The sequence below is a fragment of the Armigeres subalbatus genome, chromosome 2 (assembly GCF_024139115.2).
Source record: "Armigeres subalbatus isolate Guangzhou_Male chromosome 2, GZ_Asu_2, whole genome shotgun sequence".
Lineage (NCBI taxonomy): Eukaryota > Metazoa > Arthropoda > Insecta > Diptera > Culicidae > Armigeres > Armigeres subalbatus.
Window position 1 is genome coordinate 450,965,055 of NC_085140.1, and position 12,561 is coordinate 450,977,615.

Consider the following 12,561-nt stretch of genomic DNA (forward strand, 5'->3'; position numbering starts at 1 on the left):
TGTTGGCCGATCAATGAAAGAATGTGCAGGTTGAGGATCAAAGGCCGGTTCTTCAACTTCAGCATAATCAACGTTCATAGCCCACACTCCGGAAGCACTGATGATGATAAGGACGCATTCTACGCACAGCTGCAACGTGAGTACGACAGCTGCCCAAGCCACGACGTCAAAATCATCATAGGAGATTTGAACGCTCAGGTTGGCCAAGAGGAGGAGTTTAGACCGACTATTGGGAAGTTCAGCGCTTACCGGTGTTATTGACAAACTACTAAATGATCGAACGCAAATTACTGAATGATCGTTAACATCCTTGCTTCCAACACAGCCTTCCGTATCGGTACACCTGGAGCTCACCACTGCAGACAGAATCACAAATCGACCACGTTCTGATTGATGGACGGCACTCCTCCGACATTATCGACGTCAGGACATATCGTGGCGCTATAATCGACTCTGACCACTATCTGGTGATGGTTAAACTGCGCCCAAAACTATCCATCATCAACAATGTTCGGTACCGACGACCGCCGCGATACGACCTAGAGCGACTGAAGCAACCTGATCGCCACTGCATACGCGCAGTATCTTGAGGCAGCGTTGCCGGAAGAGGGTGAGCTCGATGGGCCCCTCTTGAGGACTACTGGAATACAGTCAAAGCAGCCATTGACAACACAGCGGAGAACAACGTTGTACGGGACGAAATCGACGGAACGATTGGTTTGACAAAGAGTGCAGACAGATTCTGGAGGAGAAGGACGCAGCGCGGGCGGTTGCGCTGCAGCAAGGTACCCGCCAGAACGTGAAACGTTATAGACGGAAGCGGAGACAGCAAACCCGCATTTTTCGGGAGAAGAAACGCCGCCTGGAAGAAGCGGAGTGCGAGGAGATGGAACAGCTGTGCCGTTCTCGCATGTTCTATCAGAAGCGAAACGCATCCCGCAAAGGTTTTGTGTCGCGAGCCGAAATGTGCAGGGATAAGGATGGGAGCATCTTGATGGACGAACGTGTGGTGATCGAAAGGTGGAAGCAGCACTACAAGGAACATTTGAGTGGCGCTGAGAGTACAGGCAGTGAAAGTCAAGGCAGCGGAGGAGATGACTGCGTCGATTGTACGACAATTCCCCGAATAACAATTCCCCGAATGCAATTTCCCCGAATGCAATTCCCCCGAATAACAATTCCCCGAATGTAACATTTCCTCGAATGTAACATTTCCCCGAACGTAACAATTCCCCGAATGTAACATTTCCCCGAATGCATCTCCCTTCCTTTTGAGTGAGGCACAAGGCGATGGGTATTAAGTTAGCCATGCGAACAAAGTCGTATGATTGCCGATCCGGAGGTTGCGAGTTCGATTCTCGGTGTGGCCTGAGATGCTTCAGGGTGAGAAGTATTTTCGGCTCCTTGTGCACAGTGTATCCATTGTACTTGCTACACAAGACATTCATGCACCTGGCAGGTACCGGAAAGCTTGCGATAACTGTGGGAATGTCTTCTTGAAATGAACGCGTTTGTCCGGTATAAGATGACAGTAGGAGATAATTCCTTCTTCAGATGATAGCATCGCTCGGTATTAGGGGAAAGAAAGTGATAATGTCTTCCTCAAATGAACACATTTGCCCGGTATAAGGCAAAGAGGGGGGCCCTCCTTAGCCGTGCGGTAAGATGCGCGGCTACAAAGCAAGACCATGCTGAGGGTGGCTGGGTTCGATTCCCGGTGCCCGGTCTAGGCAATTTTCGGATTGGAAATTGTCTCGACTACCCTGGGCATACAAGTATCATCGTGTTAGCCTCATGATATACGAATGCAGAAATGGTATCCTGGCTTAGAAACCTCGCAGTTAATAACTGCGGAAGTGCTTAATGAACACTAAGCTGCGAGGCGGCAATGTTCCAGTGTGGGGATGTAATGCCAATGAAGAAGAGAAGGCAAAGAGGATAGATAGTCCCTTCTTTAAATGAACTCGTTTGTCTGAAATAAAGTGAAAGAATGAAACAACGCCTTCTTTAAATGATCGCGTCTGTCCGGTGTAATGAGAGTGGAGGAGATAATGCCTTCTTTAAATTAAGGTCTCTCGAGACAGAAATTCTGTCCGCAATATAGCAAAAAGAGGAAATAATTCGTTTACTAAGCAAGTATCACGCTTGCCAGGTATAATAAATGATTGATATGAAGCAATTATATGTTTCAAAACTGCTGTTATATTACACCACACTTATCTAAGAAAATGCTTATTTGTTTAATATAACATTCTGAAAAAACGGCATTCTTCCAAAGGTCATTCTGAAAAGGTAGAATCCATCAAAAGTCACACCGCGAAAGTTACAGACCGCCTAATGCCATGTTGAGAAAATTGGATTCGGCAAAATGTTTTCAGTGAAAAATAATACATTTAATAGGGTACAATGCCCAATAGTGGACCCCTAGTAGCGAAATTTTACTCTTCCTGGCATAAGGAGTGGAAATTTTCAAAATATTAATTTTGCGTGATATCTAATATCAAACTCTGCATCTCTTCTTCACGATACATACATAAAACACTCAAATACTCGGCGTTATTCGTTGAAATTAACATTTCAAAGTCTGACTGAATTCGCCCTATTATTAAACCCCTGGGGTCCATAATAGGAAATTGCTTCCCTATAGTCGACACTTCAATTTGATTTTTATGTTCCGTTTCAGGACGTTCTTCTTCCTTATTATGGACCCCCAAAATATTCCTATAATGGACACTCTCGTGTTTATTTTTATAGAATTGTAAAAAATCATCTAATTTTTACTTTCCGTAGCATTTCCAATGAATGGAATCAAATCATAGGACTGTAAGGTAGGTTCTCCAGATGGAATTTCATAGCGAAATGTTGACATTGTGCTGTAATAATGCAAAAATGGCTGGAGGGTCCACTATTGGTTGAGGGTCCACTATTGGGCACTTTACCCTACATATTGCGTAATAAGGAATCTTATACACACTTCGAAAAAGCCATGTAACTTTAGATGCTTCGAGACCGACACCCACGAGCATCATTATGGATGCGAAATTGTGTTATGATAAATGTGAAACTAAGTTCACTTTTAAATTTACTTGGCTGTATTATATTAACAAAAATGATAAAGTACCAGACAGGAATCGAACATTGGTTCACTGCGTGAGTGCCACTCACGCTACCACACAGCCAGCACCGCTTCATGAGGTAGCAGAGTTCAAAGTGAAACAAGTTCTACATTCTTCTGCGCATGCTCTGTTCATTGCATCAACCTGTCGGCTGCTTGGCTGTTGGGTGCGTGTGTTGTCGTTTCATACGTTCATCGCACCGGTTGCTGTGCTTTGGGTTCGATGGATGTAAATTTCAGTTTGTTTTTGATTAAAACTGTGGCGATTGTACTGAAACTTTTGTGTGCATCCAAAATGACTAAAAAATACATCTCAATTCATATTACATCTTGCGGTATTGTGTCAGTTTGTTCCATTACGTCACTTGTAACATTAATAATTTTTTGGTGTGTATATTTTTTCCCTTATTATGGCCAAATTCGCCTGCATCAAAATAAGAGATCAGATTAGTCCTTATTCTCATTCTCAATTCATTCATCTTTGCATTATTTCTAGCTAACGTCTATTTTTGAAGGAACACATCTACCGTTTTCTTACTTTGTAAAACTGCCTTCTTTTAAAGAATGCATCACATCCCCCATTATCCCCCATAATCATGACAGATACAGGTTATAAAAGAACGAATAATAACATTCATTATCTGGTGCAACACCCACTGAAGAAGGGACACATTTACCACTGCATTGTTCCGAGCAGATGCATTCTTTTTAAAGAAGGAATCACATTCACCATTGCCTCTTTCCGGGCAAACGCATTATTTTTGTTTACAAGGATTCACATCCACCATTGCCTTATATATTTGAAGAAGGTATATGCAAGACAGGAGTATGATTCCGAAGATAGGAAAAATATTTACCGAAAGGCTTTCAATCAGAATTGCAGTTTTATACTATTTTAGGAAAAAAAACTACCTTAGAGAACACTGTACTCTGATATCTTTATAATTCAGCAACACATCTTGGAGGATCAAGAACTACAAACACTACCAAAGGCTATTCAGCTGATAATTTCCAATAAGACACTCTTGAATGTATCTTTAAACACTGCTTTTACGGACGCATACAGTCGATTGCGAAGATGTGTTTGCAGGTATTTTATTTTCGGGGAATTGTTCCATTCGAAATGTTACATTCGGGGAATTGTTACATTCGGGGAAATTGCATTCGGGGAATTGTTACATTCGGGGAAATTACATTCGGGGAAATTGCATTCGGGGAATTGGTTTTCGGGGAATTGTCGTACAATCGACTGCGTCAGTTTAACGGACGATCGAAGCCATCCAGCCCCCCCCCCCCCCGAAAGTTGTCTAGCGTGCTACGTAGGTATGACGTCAAACAAACTGAAAATGAGGATTTCCAGCCACCGCTCATGTTCCAACAGACTGCAAAGCTTGTGGGATCAAGGCAAAACTGCGGAGGATCAAGAGATAGCTATCCTTCGGGAACGAACAGCGCTACTCGATCACTCCATCGTCAACCTACACGTCTTTGCATTCGACCGCACACAAATATTAGACTCTAGTTTTAAGAAACAAAATTTACACATTCTCGAAACTTGTCACATTGTAAACACACAACACACAGTCAATAAACGTACAGACACAGACAATTTGAGCAGTACGTACGCCGGCATACTACATACATTGAAAAACAATAGATGTAGTAGAGCCGATCAACAGATAGGACAGCCATCACAACACAATCCGACACAACCAGAGTAAAAGTGGCGCCAAACAGAAAAGTGCACCAAAAAGTTTCTGCGAGCCGGGTCAATTCAAATTTCCGCCCTACCTCACACAAGACAGGGCAAAGTAAGTTTAATTGATCCAAAAATGACCGCCTACACCGTGAGTGCTCCGGATAACGTTGTTTTTCTCGTTGTAGCGAATTGTGGTGACAAATAGGTCCTATGCTGAGGGCTAATGTGACAATAAAACGGATCATAGTTAGTAAGTACACTAAGCATAAAAACATAAACACATTCATTGTCCACAGACTCCTTGAAAAAGGCACAATACATGTGTCCGAAACGTCGGATGAAAACATAAAACCCCGTTTTTGATCCCAAAAGACTGAAAGCCAAAACCTCAAACGATACCTGCAGAGAAATTCGGAAACGCGTCATGGTAGAAATCATACGTACTTTGGACTTCGCAAAACGCTCCGATTGAATAGAGTTCGCCGCCGTACCAAACTAACATCTACTGATAGTTCTCTACGGACACGAGACCTGGATGATGCTCATGGAGGACTAACGCGCACTGGGAGTTTTCGAAAGGAAAGTGCTGCGTACCATCTATGGTGGTGGGTTGGTACATGGAGGAGGCGAATGAACCACGAGTTGCCTTAGCTGTTGGGAGAACCAACCAACACCGCAAAAATCGGACTGAGGTGGACCGGGCACGTATCCAGAATGTCGGACAGTAAACCGGTGAAAATGGTTCTCTACAACGATCCGACGGGAACAAAAATGCGAGGTGCACAGCGAGCAAGGTGGAGGTGGAGGACGATTTGCGGACCCTCCGCAGACTGCGTGATAGGCGACGTGTAGCCATAGATCGAGTTGAATGGTGAAGACTTCTATGCACTGCACAAGCCACTCTGGCCTTCACCTGACAAATAAAAAAAAGGTTCCCATTGAATGATATTGTGTAGCCCATGAAATAATTTCCGCCCAATGTGGGCCACTCCAAAAACATGTGAGGTGCTTCCAGTGAACGCACAGCATGAAAAATATCCATTTTAACGCAAAAATATGTTTCACTTGAAATCTATTGCCTACCAATCCTATGATGACCCTTACGAAAACCTTTAGGAGGTGACCTTTCCTTTTATAAAATATATGAGAACACTGAAACAGTTGAACCGACCTTTCCGTTTTTTTCATAAAAATTGCATACTACCTTTATTTAAAGATGCCTAACTTGGTGGGATCGTTCCTTTGCATCGTTCCACATAACACTGCATGCACGTTAAATGCTTCATATCTATAACATTATAAAACTGTGGATAGTGATATACATAATGAAAATAATGTTTTGCATGGAAAAATCTTTTATTCTACAACCGGAAATATGTTTTTTTGCCAAACATTTCTTGACGAGACAGTCTTGGATCTTATCCTAAAAAATTCAAAAGTGGCATATCACATTACCTTCCATGGATTCACAACTTGGAACATAATTTTGCATTTCAGTTTTCTACAACGGGCTCTTCTTTGTCCTCCTTAGCTTTTTGTAGGTATCCATACGAGTTCAGTGCTGAAAAAATATGTGAATATGAAGAATATTTGCAAAATGTTACGAAAAAACAAAATAGTTTTTTATTCAATAACTTCACGGTATAAACATTTCGTCATTCATTCAACGGGTTTCCCTTTGCTTTCTTCAAATTGCAGAACAACTAAAGAGTTTACATTCAAGATCGTAAGCAATGAAATTATAAATGTGAAATTTAGAACATTATATGAGATAAATATTAAACCATCTTCAGCTTCTGCTAGGTTTCAGAAAGCTTATTTTTATTAATATCATTATTATTACTTTATTATCGAGCCCTTAATTATTATTTAATCATTTTCGTATCGTAGCAAGGTTATTGATTATGATTAAGTGCTTTTTAGTGGATTGCCTTCACTTGTCCCCCACGTGATTGTCATTCTACAGATACATTAATCAACCTCAACAGTGAGGTAGTATTCAGTTTCTTGTGCTTGTTCAAGTATTGAACACTAAGGACGACCTTATACTGTTAAAGAACGAAACACGTAACTGTAAAATTGCAATCAAATGGTGGAATTATATGAGATAGTACTAACTCGTCTTATGGTGATTATTCAACAAAACCACAAATCATCCATCTTGGAAACCACGTGCTTTTTCCACGAAAATCGTAACGCGCTTAGGATGGAAACAACGGCAGACAATTTGCTTATTTGAGCTATATACTCCCGATTCTGTTTTTACACGTTTTTTTTACACGGCCGTGTAAAAAAATCCCATACAAAATGTTCACGACGTCGTCACCGTTCGTCAAAACCCAAAAAGGCTTTTCTTGAAGTTGACGTCATCCATATATGGAGAAACTGGTGGAACATATTTTGGTGGGACAATATTTTTTGAACGGGAGTCTAAGACGGCGCAAAATTCGCAATATAAAATCGACCTAAATTTCAGAACTGAACCAAGATTTGGGCTTTTGGAAATGGAAGTAGATAAACATTTGATGAGTTAGAAATTCACCACAGGATTAATTGTATAATCACCCTATGACGAGATATGACAATTATCATGCATCTAACTCTCAACAATCTTGCGCTTGCACTTACACGCTTCACAGTTCTAATGGAAAGTTTTTGTTGTCAGCAAGAAGATATGCTATTATTTTATGTGAAATGAATCAAAACTTATTAGCGAATTTTTGAGTATTTGAGGGAGAAATACTAAAATACAAAATGTTATGTTCTTTCCTTTTAATTCCAAAATCAAAGCATGAGAAAAGTTTTAGGTCTTCCACTTGGAATATTTTCATCGACCTTACAAGTTTGAGTAATACATGATAAGCAAATCCGTTAATACATACTCTTATATGAATAGAGGGATTAAAACGAAAAGTAATTTCCTAGTTCAAAGTCAGAGAAACAGAAAAATCAGAAGCATGTTCTTTTAATTGTTTAACCTTGAAGCAGATAATTATTCTTTGATGGATAGTACATAAAACCTATAGCAGTTCAATGATGCGAACGAGCTATCAGGGGGCAATCATGATTCATCCCAGGAGAGTAAGGGTTAATAACCAATGAGCAACACGAGCGGGCAGTGTCTATCTATAATATTACAAGTACGATAATTGATGATTTCTCGCTTAACTTTTCAAAAGGACCTAAGTAACATTTTTTTCATGATTTAATTTGAATACAGCAATCAATAGCTTTCATTTTTCTGTTGATTGCGCTATACAAATTGATTCATGAAAAAAATGTTACTTAGGTCCTTTTGAAAAGTTAAGCGAGATTTGTTGGCATCGTGGCCATGCGGATAGCACCGTCAATGTGCATGTGCTATGGAGTGTGGGTTCGATTCCTGCCCGGTAAGGAGGAAACGTTTTGTGAACGAAAAATTCTCCAATGGTCCACTTCTCCACTGGTTCAGTTTGTACGACCTCTGATCGAAGACAATGTTCCTGATTTCTATTGATCTGTTTCTCCATACAAAAAATATATCATTTCCAAATTTTCCGAAGTCGTTTTTTTAAACATCTTTCGACAGTTTGGGCTAAGTTTGGGTGATGGCTCAGATATAAAACCATCTATAAAACATCTTTTCTTCTACTTCTCCTCCTACTCTTCTATTCAATCTTCTTTTTCTGTTTCTCCTGCTTCTTCTTCTTCTTCTTCTTCTTCTTCTTCTTCTTATGTAAGGTACACTGGGGGAAGTGGTAGAGGAAAAATCGATAGAGCATGTTTGAATTAGTGTAAAACTAATAAGTGATCTAAATGCATTCAAACAAAATAAAAATGAAATGGTCCGTGTTCGTATCCGCATAACTCGGAAACGGCTGAATGGATGTTCTTTATTCCTTCAGCAGATGGGTTCGTTATAGTTTCCGACGGATTTATACGATCATGTAACAATTACGAAATTGAGAAGACATTTGAGAAAATCTCAAAAAAAAACAAATTTAAAATTCATATGTAAATTTTGCATGGCCAGTTCAAAAAGCGCATTTTCACCTACTATTCAGGACATCGTCTGCTGGGTCAACTCAATTATTCAATAGATCAGAACAGACATCACATTCGCATTCACATTCCCAAACACGATGTTTCCTTATGTTTTCTTTTTGTACTGCTTTAATTATCCGTTGGCCTATTTTCTTCCGAAGACAAACAACGACGATGCCAGGAAGACGGCTTCATCTGGGCCCTACATATCGTACCCATCAACACATGGACCGAGACCTACGGCTTTACTTCCTATCCAAGGAAAGGCGTGATATTTTCATCTTAGAAAATGCCAACGGTGCCGACTGGGATTTAACCCAGGCCCGCTGGGGAAGGGTTCGTAACGCTTAGCACTAACGGCCAATGCTTATGTCTATTCAGCGTTGAATTCAACAAATAAACAGTCAAACCTTTTCATTAAGCGCAGTGGCATAGACACGGGGGTGGTTTTGGACATAGAACCCCCCCTAGAGACAAAATTTTTAGAAGAAATTTATTTTCGAACCCTCTCAAATTAAAAAATGTTCAGAACGTATAGGACATTTGGCCGAGCAATACATTTGACTGAATAAAACGTTTGGCCGAATGGAACATTTGGTCGAATGGAACATTTGGCCTTATGGGACATTGGGATGAATGGGATATATGACCGAATAGGAAATTTGGCTGAATAGGACATTTGGCCGAAAAGGACATTTGGCCGAAAAAGACATTTGGCCGAATAGGTTATTTCCCTAAATAGGACATTTGACTAAATAAGGCATTTGGCCGAGCAGGACATTGGGCCGAATAGGTCATTTGAAAAGTGAGAAATGAGGTGTGACAAGTGAGACGTCTCACTTCTCACTGTGAAAAATAAGTAGTACGAAGTGAGAAGTGAGACGTCTGTGAGAAATGAAGAGTGGGAAGTATATTCGGTCAAATGTCCCATTCGGCCAAATGTCCTATTCAGCCAAATGTCCTATTCGGCCAAATGACTTTTGGCCTAATGATCTGTTTGGCTCAATGTTTCTTGTTGCGATTGCAATCAAAACTGTTTATTTCCGATTTGGTAACCCGGTGACGAAAGGGTTAAAAAATTCCTTTAATGACAAATTCAATAGAATACATTAGATCTATGCTAATTTTAGTTTAAGTATTTTAGATTTTGATTTAGGTTTAGACGATTTCATTGTGCAGTATATAGGTTCAATAGTTCTAACAACTTATAATTATTTACTCACGTTTAGTATTACTTGCTGCAATAACAATATTCTTGGTTACTCGTTCTGCGGGGTGGGTCTGCCTAAAGGAAGCAGGTTAGAATTTCACATCGCATATGCACTACAAATTTATAAACAGATTTACCTGTATTTGTGACTAATTCTAGTTAGAATCCTCTAGTATATAATTCAGTTAAGGTAGATTTTAAGTTTTAACTAGATTTAGGTATAGAAAATAGCATGATGTATAGTAATAATGATGTATAGTTGGGGGCAGCAGGGACTATGTCCAAGGGCTTGACGATCCCTCCCCAGGCCATCTGCGAGTTGTGGCGCCTGCCTAGGATGTGGTGGGGTTTGACAGTGGGCCCTGTTAAACCTCTATAAAAAGCTGCATGTATCCGCAAGTAGGCTCCGCCAAAGCGACCGTGTGCCGCTCAAAGCGCACAAGCCCAAGTCCTGGTGTTAGGTGGGACGCTAAACAGCCCTGACACGACGGCCCTCCGACGAGACAGGAGGTTTGCGCAGGCCCAATAAGCCGCCTTTAAAAACAACTATTACGAACGACATAGAAGATAATACGACTCGATACAATCGGCAACGACTTAGGCGACGAATAAAGGATCACGATTGGAAGCTTGGAACATGGAACTGCAAGTCGCTAGGCTTTGCAGGTTGCGATAGGATAATCTACGATGAATTACATCCCCGCAACTTCGATGTCGTAGCGCTGCAGGAAATCTGCTGGACAGGACAGAAAGTGTGGAAAAGCGGGCATCGAGCGGCTACCTTCTACCAAAGCTGTGGCACCACCAACGAGCTGGGAACCGGCTTCATAGTGCTGGGAAAGATGCGCCAACGCGTGATTGGGTGGCAGCCAATCAACGCAAGGATGTGCAAGCTGAGGATAAAAGGCCGTCTTTAGCTATATCATCATCAAAGTGCACTGCCCGACGACGAGAAAGAAGCGTTCTATGCACAGCTGGAGCAGACATATGATGAATGCCCACTGCGGGACGTCAAAATCGTCATCGGTGACATGAACGCTCAGGTAGGAAGGGAGGAAATGTATAGATCGGTCATCGGACCGGATAGTCTGCATACCGTATCGAACGACAACGGCCAACGATGCATAAACTTTGCAGCCTCCCGCGGAATGGTAGTCCGAAGCACTTTCTTCCCCGTAAGAATATCCACAAGGCCACATGGAAATCACCTAATCAAGTAACGGAAAACCAAATCGACCACGTTCTAATCGGCGGTAAATTCTTCTCCGACATCACGAACGTACGCACGTACGCGAATATTGAATCCGACCACTACCTCGTCGCAGTATGTCTGCGCTCAAAACTCTCGACGGTGATCAACACGCGTCGGAGTCGTCCGCCGCGGCTTAACATTGGGCGGCTACAAGACGGTAGACTAGCCCAAGACTACGCGCAGCAGCTGGAAGTGGCACTCCCAACGGAAGAGCAGCTAGGCGCAGCATCTCTTGAAGATGGCTGGAGAGATATTCGATCCGCCATTGGAAGCACCGCAACCGCTGCACTAGGCACGGTGGCTCCGGATCAGAGAAACGACTGGTATGACGGCGAATGAAAGCAGTTAGTTGAGAAGAATAATGCAGCATGGGCGAGATTGCTGCAACACCGCACGAGGGCGAACGAGGCACGATACAAACGGGCGCGGAACAGACAAAACTCGATTTTCCGGAGGGAAAAGCGCCAGCAGGAAGATCGAGACCGTGAAGAGACGGAGGAACTGTACCGCGCTAATAACGCACGAAAGTTCTATGAGAAGTGGAACCGTTCACGTAAGGGCCACGTGCCACAGCCCGATATGTGTAAGGACATAAACGGGAACCTTCTTACGAACGAGCGTGAGGTGATCCAAAGGTGGCGGCAGCACTACGAAGAGCACCTGAATGGCGATATGGCAGACAACGGTGGCGGTATGGTAATGAACCTAGGAGCACGCGCGCAGGACATGCGACTTCCGGCTCCGAATCTCCAGGAAATCCAGGAGGAGATCGGTCGGCTGAAAAACAACAAAGCCCCTGGAGTTGACCAACTACCAGGAGAGCTGTTTAAACACGGTGGTGAAGCACTGGCTAGAGCGCTGCACTGAGTGATTACCAAAGTTTGGGAGGATGAGGTTCTGCCGCAGGAGTGGATGGAAGGTGTCGTGTGTCCCATCTACAAAAAGGGCGATAAGCTGGATTGTAGCAACTACCGCGCAATCACATTGCTAAACGCCGCCTACAAGGTACTCTCCCAAATTTTATGCCGTCGACTAACACCAATTGCAAGAGAGTTCGTGGGGCAGTACCAGGCGGGATTTATGGGTGAACGCTCTACCACAGACCAGGTGTTCGCCATACGTCAGGTATTGCAGAAATGCCGCGAATACAACGTGCCACATCATCTATTTATCGACTTCAAAGCCGCATATGATACAATCGATCGGGACCAGCTATGGCAGCTAATGCACGAAAACGGATTTCCGGATAAACCTGATACGGT

At 42.3% G+C, this 12,561-nt stretch overlaps 1 protein-coding gene across 4 annotated transcripts in view; it reads right to left on the reverse strand.

The window, feature by feature from the left end:
• Positions 1-6,151: 6,151 nt before the first annotated feature.
• The window catches only part of LOC134213737 (retinaldehyde-binding protein 1-like), a 40,938-nt gene continuing 34,528 nt past the window's right edge, over positions 6,152-12,561 (reverse strand). For all 4 annotated transcript variants that reach the window (XM_062693057.1, XM_062693056.1, XM_062693058.1 and 1 more), the window contains exon 7: positions 6,152-6,375. In XM_062693057.1, the coding sequence (XP_062549041.1) occupies positions 6,308-6,375 (68 nt within the window). In that variant the 3' untranslated portion in view covers positions 6,152-6,307. The remainder of the gene's footprint in view (positions 6,376-12,561) is intronic.